At 38.7% G+C, this 16,907-nt stretch overlaps 1 protein-coding gene across 1 annotated transcript; it reads right to left on the bottom strand.

The window, feature by feature from the left end:
* Positions 1-13: 13 nt before the first annotated feature.
* On the bottom strand, positions 14-16,335 carry LOC140950547 (uncharacterized). Its single transcript, XM_073399787.1, has 18 exons — positions 16,290-16,335; positions 16,128-16,184; positions 15,911-15,978; positions 14,121-14,207; positions 12,937-13,028; positions 12,195-12,243; positions 11,570-11,705; positions 11,064-11,128; positions 10,719-10,845; positions 9,924-10,054; positions 7,023-7,086; positions 6,056-6,135; positions 5,678-5,798; positions 4,549-4,667; positions 2,987-3,090; positions 2,213-2,342; positions 1,094-1,213; positions 14-916 (listed from the first exon to the last, which is right to left on the bottom strand). The coding sequence occupies exons 1-18, from the start codon at positions 16,333-16,335 to the stop codon at positions 830-832; spliced, it is 1,683 nt and encodes a 560-aa protein (XP_073255888.1). The 3' UTR covers positions 14-829.
* Positions 16,336-16,907: the final 572 nt, after the last annotated feature.

Here is a 16,907-nt window from a genome sequence, read left to right as displayed (position 1 = left end):
GAAACACACGGACCCGGATTGCTATTACACATTTTATTCACTGGGGACGTAAACATTGTTACATGAGAGATTTGAAGATAAAAAAGAGTAAGAATATATTACAAAGATAACACTCCGCTTGAAATTCAGATAAACACCCAAGTTACAACGTTTGTATTCTTTTTAACACTCAGTGTAAAATTGACGCACGGCAAACGACTCTGGAGGTATCTTTCTGTCCAGATTGGAAGCACTATTTTTTATTGCTACATTCTACTCTTAAATCCTCTCTTTTTGTTTTTAACTTTTTGATTTTTCGAACAGGATCTCGTTGGGGGAAACTGTTGGGTGTAGAAACCGTTTTTCTACCGCTATTCGTAAAAAAATTGGCCGGAAAATTTGAAAAGTATCATCGCTTCTTCCGTAATTTTCATTTCTGGCTTCGTGGCCAATGGTTCCTACTTAAGAAGGCGTAGCCTTTTTCGCTTTCCTATGCCGCAGAACTACTAGCGGTAAAACTAGCAGCTACCCCAATGAAACCGTTTTCACTAGCGTCAGTCACAGCTACCTGAAGAGTACACTAGCTTGCCATTGACCGATAAAATCAGTGTCAGTGTAGTGTCGCCATGCACGTATGTACAACGCCAAATCCTATAGCAGGTCAAAACGCTCTAAAGACAACTCGCCCTGGACAAAACACTCCAACGATGGTAACCTGGGCTCACAGACAGCAGTAGAGCAATAGCGGGCCATCTCACCGCTGAACGTTTCCTATAGTGTACGTTTCGGCGATTTGTCTCGAGATTGGGCGACTTGTCTTAAAAAGAGGAGCATCTTGGAGATTTTTTATTTAGTCTGAAGAGTCTGAATCAGATTTCTTAGCCTTCTCTTTCTCCTTTTCTTTCTTCTTTTTCTTCTTTTTCTTTTCTTTCTTTTCCTGTTACAGGGAAGGAAGGATCACAAATTAATATGGTCAATTGAAGCCAGATAAACTTATCAAAAGTGGATATATCAACTCAGATCTTAGCTGATCCAGGATGACTTACTGATTCATGAAGGGCTACTATAAAAAAGTTAGTTGTCAAAGAAAAATCATATAAATACTATTACTTACTTCGTCAGAGCTTTCTTTCTCTTTTTCTTTGGCCTTCTTTTTGTCTTTTTTGGATTTCTTCTTATCATGTTTGCTCGGCGTATCCTTATCTTCATCGCTTCCCTCCGCGTCTCGTTTTCTCTGTTCGAGGACAAATCATCAATGAGCAAGCAGACAGAAAAGAATCGGCCATGATAGCTGCCGATATGCTTGGGTTGGGCTTACGAGCCTCACGGTACAGTGGTTGTGAAATTTTTTCGGGGACAAGAGGCAATGCACACGCAACTTCCGCGAAGACAAAGTCAATACTATGGTTAATATCTCGGTATGTGAGACAGACAAATAAATGTACCCTAAGAAAAATAACGCGGAAATAGGGTGCACAGCCGCGATTTTGTCCGTGCGAAGGCTAATTATATCAGCCACCGTCTATTTACAGGCTCTACCCTTGGTTTGTCCCACCCTCTGTTCGTATCGTGTGGCAGTTGTCTGTATTTTGGAGCAAATTGTAGCCGCCGTAATGCTCATCTGTATTTCTTCTACTGAATACAAAAGATCGATGCTCAGATTTAAATGACAACCACGGCCACCTTAACAGATGTTGGTGTGCGTTTGGTTATGGTGGCGAAGATTGTGAGCCTTGATGATCCCGAGAGACTTACTATCGTATATTTTCACCCTATGCTCATCGCCATCTCGTGGCGGCGAAGCTAGGGGACCTTAAACAGCCCAAGAGCTATGCCGGCGGATTTTTACTCCTGGTAGGTCTAATCAAGCCGGAATAGTCAAGGGTGAGAGGCCAGTCTAAAAACAGCCTCTGGGCTGTCATTCCAAGTTGGGGGTTTGGCATGGGGCCAATCGCCCCTCACTGTAATGCTATCACGGATTACAGAAACATGTTTAAAGTTGGAAGAAAGACGATTTCCGCCCAGTTCCCAACTTGGGGAGAAGAAGCGTGCCTTAATGACTCGATTAATTTACAGGGTCTGGAAGGGTATTCTCGGGATCAAAGATGGGACCGAAATACAGTACAGGATTCAGAAAAAACGCAAAATGGTTCAACGGGATACGGGATTTGACTACTACCCGGGAAGCGGAATAATATCTCCACTTCCACACCCCGTATTTACAGCAACGTACCTTTTTTCTTTCTTCTACTTCTTGAGGTGTCACAGGCGCACCAGGAACTGGTTCTTGTTTCACCTGTACAGCCTCACCAGATTCTTTTCGTGCTGAAAGTTCTTGTGACGATATTGGGGATTTCTGCGTACTACAGAAGGAAAGAATTGGATTGGTCGATTACAGCCACAAAATATTTAAGGTGGTATTCTGTCACAACAACAAAAGACAACAAAAACAAAGCAATGGACAAAACCTGAACCTTAGATTTTTTACTGGTAGGTCTAATACAGGTCACATTCTTTTTACCACAGGAATAGTAAAATACATGGAAAACAACCTCGATATAACGAAAGCGAACATATTTTAAAAGTCCCTTGGCCCTTCGGTATCAAGGTTCCAATGCACAAATACATGGATGATGTCACGGGAAACTTGTTTTCTTTATTTTGTTCAACATGGCGCCCGGTTTTGAAAATGTTTGTGAGATTACGGAAAGCCTAGAAAAAAGTTTAAAAGGAGCTATTTACAAAGATTAAAGATGGAAAAATGAAGACAAAAAGAGTTCTTGACAACTTGAGAATGCCCAAACTGAAAGAAATCTTCACAACAGTTGCCTTAGTGTATGAGGCAGGTATTTGCATCCGCTTTTTTTTCTGATCATTGTATAAAACAAATAAATTTCATGTTGAAGTGGCCTGTTCAGTAATAGATCACAGACGGCAACATGGAATCTATTAATTTTGTTAAACAGATCATGGAAAGTTGTTGTGAACTTGTTAAGTAAGCACTAACCTGAGATCAGGATGGCTTTCAATCCATTCCTTGGGTGTGTTCTCATTTGGTCGTCCACGTTTGTCCAGTTTACCAGAGGCGATCAGCTGCTTCTTTTGCAGAGCCTAAGAAATAAAACCAAACAAAATCGCATGGTTACCAACACCGAACCTCTTTCAAAGAAAGTTAAACTACTAAAAGGGACACTATAATTTGGTTAAATGTAATTTAACTAAGTTAACCACCACGAGCTTAGCGGTCAAGCGGTTCATAAGCTTAGCGGTCAGGCAGCTCACAAGCGTAGTGGTCAAGCGGTTCACAAGCATAGCGGTCAAGCGGTTCACAAGCTTAGCAGTTAAGCGGTCCACAAGTTTAGCGGTCCACAAGTTAAGCAGTCTAGCGGTCCACAAGCTTAGCGGTCTACAAGCTTAGCTGACAAGCGGCCCCACGAGCGTAGCAGGCATCCAGCGGTCAATCCCATAAGTGCAGGCTCACATGGTTTGTGGTAGCTTTGTACACGGCTAGGATCTGCGAGTTCTTCATCGAGCGTTTGTGCAGTGGTCTGTGAAGCGGTTCATTTAGCGTCTTCCCCCCCCCCCCCTCCCATCCCTATTTTTCTTCCTTCCACTGTTTGATCAGTGTGACGGGTGCCTGGAATGGGGGCTCATGGCTGGGTTGCGGGGATTTGCCAGCCATGGGGGCAGTTTTTCTATCTAGGGGCTGGCTGGCCACAGTGGAAGCCCCTGGGTATCCCGTGCACCCACCTTCCACTTAAGCGAGGCAGTTGGTTAAGGACAGGATATACAATGTATCTACCTTTGTAAAGAATGCTGGGTTTCGGCCACAACCAAAGATTTTGGATGCCAAACACTGCCACAGATGTTACTTTTACATATCTGGAACAGTTCATAACATCTTCAAGTAGGGTACAGCAACAAACTCTGGTCACCAGTTTGTCAACTGCGGGTAACTTTCAGGATTTGATCACCAAGATGGGGAATTAAGAAACATTCACGGCTCAAAAAAAGTCCCGTCCGGTCATCCGGGATTGGTATATTTTCTTGTTGGACAAGTAACTTTCAACCCTTTCACTGCCAGAGTGTTTGATGGAGTTTTGTAAGGTGACTCCAACTTTTGAGTCTGTGGACGAAATCTTATGATGTGACCATTCAAATGAAAGCTCTCTGCCTGCAATGTTACATGGTGCCATTTGTTCTTCAGAAATTTAAAATAAAATTTGGAAATTTGGTCGAAATTTGCTTTTGGCTAAATTTGGCAGTGGAAGTGTTAAAGCTCACTTGCCCAATGAGCAAGGAAGGGTCCAGGCAAGTCATGCTCCAACTAAATCATTACCAAAGACAAGGAAGTAGTTACCAAAGGCAAGCAAAATGACAGAGCTGCTTGCCCAAAGGACGTGCTGGAATTCAAGTTTTTTTTGAGCACCAACATTGGTGCCTAAATAAGGGTGTAATTTCATACCCTAGGTCTAGGAAATCTCAGCTCTGCCTTATTGTCTCTGATTTATATATTTGATTATAAAATATTACATCAGAACAATAATTATTCAAATTACGTCTTCATACCTTGGGTCCTAGGCCCCATTTTCTGGGGTATGTATCTCTTTCCATAATCACCCTCTTGATCTTTGCTACAACACCATGGTCACATGCCGCCATGACTGCTGTTGTCATAAGAGCAATTCCTAACAATCAAGAACACATTGTTAGAAACACTTTTCTACTAACTTGACTTTAAGACAAGTGGAATAAAATACTGACATCAGAACTGAGCTGATTATACTTTATTGCCTTCCAAGTCTAAATGGAACTGCATGTTTTTCATTTAAGAATTATTATTTTCAAAGATTACATCATAATGCTTTAAACACTATAAACAATGGAAAAACAGCAACAATGCCCAAGGTCAAACTGGATTTTGCACTCCATAGTTTTTATTTTTTAGGTACCTTGATATTTAATTCATTGCCTTTAAATTTAAGGAAACATTAATTCTAGAGTTTTCTTTAGGAAAGCCTTGAACGACTATTATATTGTAATTTAATAAATATTGTAGATTTAAACGATTATCAACTTAGTGCATGTCTGCTCTCATATATTTCTGTTAGTCTTATTTATTTTATTTATTATTATTAGTTATTAATAATCAATAGTCAGCAGGACCCTGTTGATAACTGTACTTGGTACCGAAGGATTATCCTGGATAAACAATCAATTATCGTTATTACTATTATTATTATTATTATTATCATTATAATTATTCTGTTTAAGAGAAAGTGTCATGGTTGTCTAATTAATCTTGTTAAAGATGCCGCTAACAAATGACTACTGGTTGACTGACCAATACCTAATTGTTGATCAAAATGATTTATCAATACTGGATTACTGACTCACTGTTTAATAATGCTGATGTACAGTGTACAACTTACTGCTTCGCTGACTGTATGATTTAATTGTTGGCTAACTGGCCAATGACTTATTAATCACTTTGAATAGTAACTGACTGACACTCACAGGGTGTTGATTAGACATCGGAGATCGCAGATTCCCTGTTTACTATGCAGATTTCTCCTGCTAATGTTCGGTGGCCTATGACTATTGTTTTTTTATTCAGACGTGGAGCCTCTTTCAGAATATTCTCCTGTATAAACCTTTCTCCTGCTACTAGAATTCTTAATGAAAACCCTGCACTCACCTAGAGCAATAGCTTCTCCTTTGGTTGTCATAATAACTATCTCTTCATTCATTTCTATCCCAGACTCGTATCTCAGGAGACCGGGGAGCATAAGCTTAGCCCCATAACAAATAGCATTCACCTAAAACACAAAAATTAAACATGGAAGATTAACACTAGTTAATCACAATAAAATTTAAAATCAAATCTGGGACCAGCCAGCAGTAGGGCCTGGAATTCAGAGTAAGTGAACCTCAACATATTATCTGTATAGCCTTTGGTTATTTCAGTGAGCAGAGGCATCACTTTATGCTTTGTCTTTTTAAAGCTAGCAACACAACTTAACAGAAAAATGTACACAGCTGATAATTACTGATCAGAAAACAACTTCTCACTTACAGCACTATCTTTTACAACCAAACGCTTGTGAGAGGTCAGCAAGGCTTCAAGTGGTTTGATACAGCGGCGGAGGTAGGACTCTGGAAAAAAAATATGTTACAAATGCATTGGTATGGTCATTCTGTATTTAAACACTACTAAACTGATATAAAAATAAAAATAAAAGAGGGTTTGAAAAAATAACCATAGTCTGAAAATGACGAAATGATTGTCGCAGTGAGTGAATTTATGCAATTGCGTAAAGAAGCCTGAAAAAAATTCAGGACTTCAACGGGGTTTGAACCCGTGACCTCGCAATTACCGGTGCGATGCTCTACCAACTGAGCTATGAAGCCACTTACGTTGGGAGCAGGTCAATTGTGGGTTCATATGTTCCAGTGAAATAAATGAGTGTTAATGATATATGAATTAATAAATCATATATGAACTGTGGAAATGAAATGAAAATGAAGAAATGATCGTCGCAGTGAATGCAATTTATGCAATTGCGTAAAGAAGCCTGAAAAAATTCAGGACTTCAACGGGGTTTGAACCTTACTTAATAACCAGTCTGTTATAATATTAAAAACTAAAGAAATAAATAAGCAAAACACATCCACACATGTAGTGATTTTTCATCCACTATCCTGATCGTAGTGGAATTTGGAAACATTGGTTTATGGGAAAGGGAAAAATCAAGGTGAACAGCAAAAAAATTAATGGAGCTTAGAAGGGAACCAACAGCAAACTCAACCCACAAATGGGGTTACCTTCGAAATTCAAACCAGAGCCACATTGGTGGGTCAGGTGGAGTGCTTTCACTACTTCACCACCCTTGCTCTCCAAGTAATCTACTATACATAATGTCATGTAATTAATAATGATAATAATAATAATAATAATAATAATAATAATAATAATAATAATAATAATAATAATAATAATAATAATAATAATAATAATAATAATTTAAGTAACTTTTTATTACCATCCTTGTAATTATCATACATCCACTGAGCATCAAGAATGTCATGCATGGTGGACATATTATCCTGAAAAAGAAAATAAGATGCATTAAGCCTGGTTCTCATACATGTATGCCACCAAAGAACCTGGGACATAGCCACTGATGCTGCCTGCGATACTGCTGCGGCATGTGAGGACATAATGCCACCGGCAAAAAGAAACATCACAGGTCTTTACCGCTGGCATGCCTGCGATGTTGAACTTGAGTCAACTTCACAGGCATGTCAGTGGTAAAGACGGACATGCCCTCTGTTGCTGACAACTTCTGTTCTCATATCGGAACAGTGTTGCAGGCAGTACCAGCAGCTATGTCGCAGGTAGCTCAGCGGAATATCAGAACCAGTCTCTATAAAAATATGGTGGTTGTACATATATGTTACTTTCACACATTAAGATGTCATGTTTTTGCAGAAAGGCTCATGTGGTATTTTAGTGGTGTTTATATAATGAATTTGCCATGTTTTCATAAGGCCCAACATGACCTACAAAATATGTAAGATATACATGTAAATGTACAGGCCACCAAGCACACTGATAGTTAAGGTGTGGTAAAATAGGCAACAAAAAATGTGCAACTTGCTTTGTGGCTTTGTTGCAAAATGAGTTGAATAGTGATGTTATGCGTTTTATGACCCATGAAAATAAACCTTGAAACCTAATTTTGTTGCTCAAGACAGGTTTGAACGTGGTTGGTAAAATGCACAACATCGCTTTTCAACCTGTTTTGCAGCAATGTTATAAAACAAGTTGCACGTTATTGGTAGCCCATTTTACTGTAGCTCTAAACAGGAAAGTTTCAATGAATCTGGTCCCCTTAATCTATTTACTAACAGAATGAATGAAAGACAACCCTCCAAGTTGCGACCATTTTAGTCGCCATGGCACCTAAAATTTTGGAACTGGCGACTTGATTTGGAGAATAGTCGCCAAGCTGGCGACCGTGAAGAATAGGTTCGGGTTGTGGCGTATAGAAACAGAAATGGTAATCACTTCTACTGAAATATGAAGAACATTTATTCTAGCTGATTTGAATTACATTACTTTTTTACTTTTCCGTTGAAAAACATGCTATATAATAAATTGAAAACTTAAAACAGTCCCAGAGCTAAGCGTTTTGAAAATGAACATCAATGAAACTTGACTTGCATTCGTTCCCCTAATCGCCTTCAGTCTGTTGCCTTGCACGTGACATTTTAACTTTTGACACGTGACAAATGGCACGCAATCGAAGTGCCTTGCTTGTTGACAGTGACGATTTCTTCGATATCTTAGGAATGCTTGTCTAGCCAAGTTCGGTGGTTTTTTAACTGGACTACATATTATAAATATTTTTGAATCAATTCTGAAACAATCTAATAACATGAAGAGGGAGAGCTAAATTGGTGCAAATTCAACACAGAACATTATGTGATAACCGTAACATGTGAACCGTGCTGCGAGTTGAATCGCGGTTTTGTAAACAAAAACGATAATTGTAAGCGAAACTAAACATCACAAAACTGACAGCTTATGGTTGTTGCAAAAAATGGTTTTTTTTAACACCTGTAGCGATGATAAAGGAAAAAGAAAATTTATTATTTCGTAAGCGGCATTTTTGTTTAGGTTCCTTTCAATTGATTGGGAAAAACATTTTTTCCCAGTACAACTCGTTGCGAAATATTTTCATGTGCGTGACGTTATCTCTATAAAGCAATGATTTGATTTAGAAAATTTGTCGATCTTCCTTTACTCTCCTGCCTTTGTCAGGCTTTCGTAATGTCTAGCGATATTAAAAACGCCCTTTTAAATCTCCAAAAATATTTGTTAGTTGGGGAAACAAGTTCATCATCAACAAAAGTCGCAAAAGATACGCGAAACAAATATCAGAAAAAAAAAAAAGGTCACCTATCAAGTTGCGACTGGGAAATTTTGAACACATTAACAGAGGATGAGTTAAGTTCTGCTCTCATATACCAACTGGGGATTATACAGAAGGATTGAAGGCCCTAAAGACAACTGGAAATGGTAATTGTCTTTACAATTCCGTTTCAGTATTGATTCAAGGAGATGAATCTGCAAACCTTATTCTCAGACTATCAGTAACTAATGCCTTGCACAATAAACAAGTAATTTATAGACAGTGCTACATTTTAAGTTAAACTTGCTAACTGCTTTTGTTAAGGACAATTTTGATATATTAATTTATTAATATAATTTGGCGCCTAAAAATTTCCCCTGGCGACTAAACCCAAAGAGCTGATCGCCAAATGGCCACTGAACAAAAATTTTAACTTTGAGGGTTGAAAGAGACTTGAAAGCCAAGGTTGATCTAACTTTTGAGTCTGTGGACAAAACCCTACAGTGTGATTATTCAAAAGAATGGCAGTACTTTCACACGGTACTATTCATTTTTGCAGCATTTTACAAAATGAAATAAATTTGGAATTTTGTAGAATTTTGACTTCAGCTTCTTTTAAAACCGCATCACTTACTTGGGGGCTTGGGTTTTTTTTCCCGAGCATTTCTCAGTTGTAATTAATATCTATTTCTAATTTCATCATGCTAATGGCATGGGTGGATGGTTGGCTTTGAGGTGTACACAACACTTTTTTATAGTGCTTGTGTGATCCAAGCAAGTTGGTGTATTGCTTTTCCTTAGTCCAGTGTACTCGTGAGATGATGTCCTAACCTGCGACCTGCTCGCTATGTGAGTCGCCCATAGCTCAGTGGTTAATGCGTCCTATCTGTATCTGGAAGGTTGTGGGTTCGATTCCAACTGGGGGCTCAGACTTTTTTTGCACCCATTATATTATTATTTTCTAAGTCATACTTAATCTCTATTTCTAATTTCAGCATGCTTGCATTGGGTGATTGGTTGACTTACATTCTCAGACTGAATTCCAGAGCGCACTCTCCTAAGTTCCTGCATGTGTGCGCCGATCCCCATTAACAAGCCAATGTGTACACAGAGGGTTCTGATATAAGTTCCTGCCTCACAACTAACCCAAAACACACCTGAAAAAAACAAGAAAACACCCACTTAGTGTGTTCAGTGGTCAGATGAGCTAGTTATGAACTGTCTGACAAAAACAGTGATCTGGTCACATCTGTCCTTCATAAAAAGAAAATTATTTGCAAGTCTCTGATCCGTAACTGTACTTCTTCTTTTGGAGCAGGTACTCATACTACTGCCAACTCTCATGCATTACAGCTGTGTGTGCGAATCTCATGCCTGTGGACTAGAGACAACGATCTCACACATCATGGACAATTTCTCATGCCCGACTCAGAAATCCGGACGACCTGTCCATACACACATATAATGAAAATTCAATTCAGTTTCCCCTAAACTATTTAATGAATATCATGAACTCGTTCGTAAATGATATCTTCAAGTGGATAGCTTCGGAAACATCCAAGCTGACTTCATACAACAATGTTGACTTGGGTCTTAACTGTATCAAAACACACTAAAATTTTTATTTTTTAATAACTTTGGAAGTCCTCAAAAGTTGTCGGAAAAAACTTTGGACATTTTCAACAAAGTCCAGAAGTCTTTGGAAAATCATTGGAAACATTACTTTGAAAGTCATTGGGACATTTTTGAAAATTCTGGTCATGAGAAGATGAAAATCTCAGGCATTTGACTCTGAAAAAGTTGGGAGGTATATATACTTACCAAGATGCCGCTCATCATCATAGTCAATAAGCTTGCTTTCATAAATTGTTCTTATCCTGAGTTGTCTCTTCACAGCAGAGATCAGTGGTGGCCTTTGGAATAAGGCTCCAGTGAGCATTTCTATTGTCTGAAAGAAAGAATTAGAAAGTTCACATTAATAAGCCTTCATTAAGAGACAAGCTAAGAAACCAGTTAAAATGACAAAATAATGCAGAAATGTACAAGCAGTTTCATGAGCAATGTGTGTTATTTGTTATAACAATCCTTTTACATGTACCTCATACCCTCTTTGAAAATTCATTATACTTTTACATGCAAGTTTTAATGCATGCTGTGTGTACTAACCTTTGCCAAATCTGCCACTTTATCAATGGCTTCATGGAGCCTGACAATACAAACATACTCTTTGCCTAAAATCACAAAACAAGAAGGGAAACATCACTACAGTACGTTGACAGTGTATACTTGCTATAAAGTGCAAAACCTCTCTATCCATGTGGCATGTCCGAGTATAACTCTACTGTACATGTACATGCGCTTACTCTGAACTGAAAAAAAATGCAAGTCCATTCCAGCGTTATCTCAAAATTTTGCATTCTCCACATGTCCAAACAGCAGAAGCCATAATTTAGCATCAAGAAAAAACTTCAGCATAGAACTCAACTTAAAAATAATATTTTAAGCTGTTTTGTTTTTTACTGGTAAACAGTGACCAGAAAAGGGGTTGACTTTGGCACAAATGGTGTTTTTTGACAAAATTTCCAGGAGTGAAATGGGTCAATCAAACATAACTGCATACATGTAGATGCATGTCAAAGAGAAAGAAAAGTAATGTGACCATTATTGTCTACCTGCACCCTGTTGAGATTTAACAAGTCTTGTTGCCCTCTCAATGCAGACAATCAGACAACCTGTCACTTTGGGATCAAGAGTTCCACTGTGTCCAGTTTTCTCCACTCGAAGAATCCTTCTGATCCAAGCCACAACCTGTCAGTGATTTTGTTACAAACAGTTATGGTGAGTCTTGGGACTCATCTTGTGAAAAATCATGAGTGCTCCTCGCCCAGAACCAATGAGTCCCAGTAAAAATAAAACCAAGTCTGAAATTAATAAGGCTTGCATATGGGCGTTTATGTAACCAGACAGAGACAGAAAGCCCTGTATTACAGTATACTGAAATTAAAATATAGTCCTTCTATTTTAAAGCACAACAAAGGCTGAAAGAAATTAAATATGCATTGTTAAACAACAGCCATAATAACTGCCACAGAAATTACACAAACAGGATATTTCTATGAATACACATGTTTAGATCAATTGATCAATCTTTGCATCCTATGGGACGCATACCATGAATTATTTTGTACCTTTTGGAATTTTTATGCATCAGGGACGCAGGATGCAGATAACAAAATCACTGAACTATTAAATTCTCTTAAAATACCAAACCAGGATTAGGAGAAAATTCAATCATACCTCGTGTGATGAAGGATTGGCTGGTTTGTCAAGATTTATAAATCCACTCCTAAAAATAAAAAAAAACACTGGTAAGGTGCTTGTGAAATACAAACAGTTCTCCAAGCTTCAATTTTTTCAAAGGAACCTTCTGGCAAACTAAAATTCAGTGTTCTCCCTAAATTCTAGCTCAACAGGTAAGGGACCATTCATGGCCGGTAAGGCTAAAAACTTCCTTGGGGGAAGAGGGGTAGTAGAGTGAGTGATATTGCTCTGCTCTGGCTGGGAAGTTTAGGAAGTAAGTTCTCTGAAACGTCATTCTCTCATTTTTAAGACCTATATTATGCAAATCGGCCATGGTCATCTTTAGACAACAATTTAAAACATTTAATTCCAATAATTAATTTTGACTCTGTCTTCAATGTTCTCTTTCCACAATGTGTGACCCACAAAAAGAAAAGCTGTGTACTTTAGCAATTTTCCATATATTCATTTATTTCCTTGAGAGAATTGGATCGGATTTATTAAAACTTTTTATTTAATTTTAGTAAACCTTCAAGTGGTTGCAGGCAGTAAGAAGTGTTGCTTCAGGCAGCAACTTTTACCGGTTAGCCCCTGATAACAAGAACACTGAAAATTATGGAATGATCCCCACACATAAAATGCAACAGTAGTGGGTAATCTGGCCCAGTATCTGCTCATCTTTGAAATAATCAAAATGGTGGTGTAATTATCATTCCATAATAATGACTTATCAACTCACGAAATATAATCTTTCAGATCCCTTTTCAAAGGCGAACATCCATTTGGAAGAGGTGTAAAGTGACCAGTTCTGACATTCAGCTTGTCATAGTTCTGTTAACAACAACAAAGTAAGGTAAAATTTTCATTATTTCAGAGCATTACTATAAACATTCAAAATCCCAAAACAAGTTTACCACCAGTTGCATCTAAGCGTGGACATGAGACAAGAAAACATGTTCTAACAATGTGCTGCCAAACATTTAAAGTTTGACAGTCATTAAAGCAAAAGGTCACGCCAAAGGCAAGTTGTTTATATGTTTTTGATCAGTGCGTTCTACTCATATTTCATTTTTATCAACTTTCAGGCACATTTATTGCTCAGAAAAAGCACACTTGCTTCCAGAAATAATACTTAATGTCTACAAATTCTTGCAAAGAATATTTTGTTGAGCGAACAACAAATTAAGTCAACAACAGTCGCCTGCTCTAAACTTTGAATGCTTGGCGGCAAAACGTGTCATGTTTGCATCCAATTAGAACTATTGTTTCTTCCTCACATGTTCAGGCCTAGATGCAACCAACAGTATGTTTGAGAACTTTGAGCAATGACCAAGTTCGGTTAGAATTCTACATCACCATTACCGTGTTCGGGGATCACAAGAGCAAGAATGTGAATGAATCCCCTTCTGACTCTATGAATCGGTATAATGATATTATTAATATCAAGCTTAACTTCTAGTTAAGTCTTGTTTAATTTTTTAAGCAAAGAGTAAAATGCTGTCTTAGGAAATCTTTGTTTTTCAAAACAAGAACCCCAACCCCACAGTACAGTGCAGTTGATATTATTGCAATAATTTGCTGGTATTCACATAACATCATCAAAATTCAAACTAGGGAATTGTTAATGATCCTCCTGAGTTTTAAATTCATGACGTATTAGAGCAACTAAAAACTTAAATTCAGACAACTGTTCACTTCAAAAGGGTGCTTTGTTTTGTGATAATGATATAGTACTCTTGAATTTCTGTGCTTTTGCATTATGCAGCATTTATATGGTGGCCAAGAAGGGTGTCATGTAGGTTTAAAAAGTGACCTGTTCGGGGGGATGTGTTTTCAGCAATAAAATTTTAAACTGAGCTCCTGAAAGTAGATTATACAGATAAAGTAACAATGTTGAACACCAATGATGTGATGATGGTTCACCTTTAATAAGAGAGGCCACTTTGATGTGTCCAACACTTCAGTCTTGGAGGTCGGCTTTAAATGAAAATCTTCTTCATGCTGCGTCTCCTGCGAGTAATGTGACAAAAATATTATCTTTTTATCTTCAGGCACTTTCCATTTGTCAGAACTGAGTGGCCAGACCATCACTGTTGTATTGGGAATTTCACTTTTAATAAAAAATATCCAGTCATATCAGTCAAATCCTAATAGTTTGTATGAAGGAGATTTTTTCAGCAAAATCTTTTGGAAAAAGCCCATTTCTTTGTCAAAATGACTTGCCCAGCCATGGTCCAGCTGGCCAGTTCTGACTTTTAGAAACTGCCCTTAGTTTTCAAGGTTGACAGTTAATGTTCACACTTGCGCCGATAACCAAAGCTGTGCTCTAAGGAAAATATTGACGAGAGCCTAGTGCTCTGAAACTGTTAAATCTAGGTTACCCAGCATAATTATCATTTGTATGAAAAAACCTAATATTTCCTAGTCTCCCGAGAGTGAAAGTTAGGCATCAGGGACCATAGGGCTCTGCTAGGACACAGCCCGATATAAAGCTTCTGGGTTTTCATTTAGACCTCTCTTTAAGACAACTGCATTGATTTAACACACTAAATTTGTTGATTGTCACCGTGTTCATTGACTATGCTGGGACCAATGACTCTAACATTAGGCCCTGTTTGCACTGCGACAAAAAATAGAGTAGGGCATTTTTGTAATTGGTTCATTTTTGGAACCATGCTTGCACCTCAGACCCGCAAAATGTTTGTGTGACCAGAAATTCTTGTTATATAAGATGACCTGACAAAGGATACTTGTCAAGGAACAAGAGATTTTGTCACCTGACAAAACATTGTAGCCTTCCAAAGCTAATGGATGGCTTCTTTGAAGTCTGGCGACAGCTGAGAAACTTTTGGTGGGTGAAAAATATTGCTTGCACTAGAAATTGCTTCCCGCTGACTGATTTTTTCACAGAGCAAACAGAATTTTCCATTGTGCACACAAGCCTAATACTCTTAGGTGCAACACGTCGCCATGGCAAATCCGCGAAATCACTCTGTGTGTGCAAGTTAGGTGATAAGTCACTGAGACAAGTTCCACCACATGTTATAGTGACAAATCGCTTCGTGTGTTCTGGAGAATTTTAGTGGAAATCTTTGACTTAGCAACCGAATTTTGTCGCTGCAACAAGTTGCACAAATTAAGTCTGATATAATTTTGTGCGACATGTTGTGACATTAGGGGGTGACAACAAAATTCTGTTGCAGACACAAAGCTTTTCACGAAAATCCTTCAGTACACACAAATTGATTTGAGACGTGTTGCTGCAACTTGTTGCCTAGTGTGTTCATGAGCAGTGCTCAAGATCATACTATGCACTTTACACAACCACAACAGTTACTGCTGGTTTGCAGCTGATTACAAGGCCACCATGTTGGATGATAAGGACAAAAACGATCTCCTGCAGGGGACTTAAATCCTTTTTTCAAGCAAATTCTGCAAAATAAAATTCATTGACCTCCAACACGACCGCCTCGTCACAACGTTGCAAACCAAGATCGGAGAATAATCCCGTTTTATTTGTCGAGAAACAATTATTGATGTAACCAAAATCAGACAAGCAGTGAACAAGTTAATTTTATATCGACTAATCTACCAATTATAATGATGTGCAACGCCAGTTTAGCGATACAACTGAGCAGCTACTTAAAGATAATTAGCAGAGAATATATCTGCAAATTAAGCTTATGTGCGAGGAAAGTGGCAGACCAACTCACCCCCACATGGTTCGAAGAGTCGACATCAACCGCCTCGCTAATGACCTTCTTTTCTTTCTTTGAAGAACCTGTACGATCGATACGAAACGATCGTCAGTAGAAATGCGTTAAGTATGACTAGCTTCTTCCAAAGGACGAGCTACACTACAAAACAACTCATTTCACAGCCTATTGTATCCAGATTGTTTTGTAAGCGCGCTGCACATGCAAACATTACCTATGTCCTCTTCAGATTTACGCTTGTCCTTTTTGTGCTTCTTGCGCGGCACAGCTTCTGCAAGAAAATAATTCAATAAACAAAACGGCCTTAAATGCGTGAGCAAGATGCCTTTCTTTGTTGCACCAAATTACAGAAAATCAAAGTGATCAACGCACTCACCAGCGTCCGCCATGTTTCCACGTGCCCAAGTTGTCCAAATACGCATGCGCGGCTTCTTAACTGGGCAGCCTGTGCAGCCCAGTTCATACCTTCGATCTTTTCTCCTGTGTGGAGGGAGTGGGGTATTACTGGAAATTTGTGGTAGGGATGTGCCGTCTGACTTTCTAAATCCTTACCCTAGACTTTATTTAAGACCAATATCTATGAGGCCAATGTAAGGAAGTACCCGCTGGCATATTTGGTTCACAAAATGAACGCTATCAATTATTAACTGAGCAATCCGGGGGCGTATCCCTGGGAAGTAGTGGTGGGATGTGTTGTTCGACTTTCCAAATCCTGACTTTAGATCTTATTTCAGATCAATGGGTGCGCGCCTCTGAGATGATCCGGATCAGGATGAGTGATCCGAGATCACTCGGATCATGGTAGATCAAAGGAACCGATGAATCCACTCTGAATAAGGATTCTTCGGATCATTTGATCTGCCATAATCCGAGTGATCTCGGATCACTAATCCTCATCCAGATCATCCCAAAGAAACGCACCCAATACCAGGAGGCTGTCAATACTTATAAGGCAAATTTAAGGGAGTAGTCCCCCGGGGATTTTCGTTCATGA

The sequence above is a fragment of the Porites lutea genome, chromosome 10 (assembly GCF_958299795.1).
Source record: "Porites lutea chromosome 10, jaPorLute2.1, whole genome shotgun sequence".
NCBI lineage: Eukaryota > Metazoa > Cnidaria > Anthozoa > Scleractinia > Poritidae > Porites > Porites lutea.
The sequence above is the reverse complement of the archived record's forward strand: the minus strand, read 5'-3'. Positions and strand labels throughout refer to the sequence as shown.

Coding starts and splice junctions, on each gene's coding strand:
- LOC140950547 (XM_073399787.1), bottom strand. CDS start 16,335: ATGCGTATTTGGACAACTTGGGCACGTGGAAACATGGCGGACGCTG. Junction 11,129..11,569: donor TAAATCTCAACAGGGTGCAG/GTAGACAATAAT, acceptor TTGTGATTTTAG/GCAAAGAGTATGTTTGTATT. Junction 3,091..4,548: donor AATGGGGCCTAGGACCCAAG/GTATGAAGACGT, acceptor TTTATTTCTTAG/GCTCTGCAAAAGAAGCAGCT.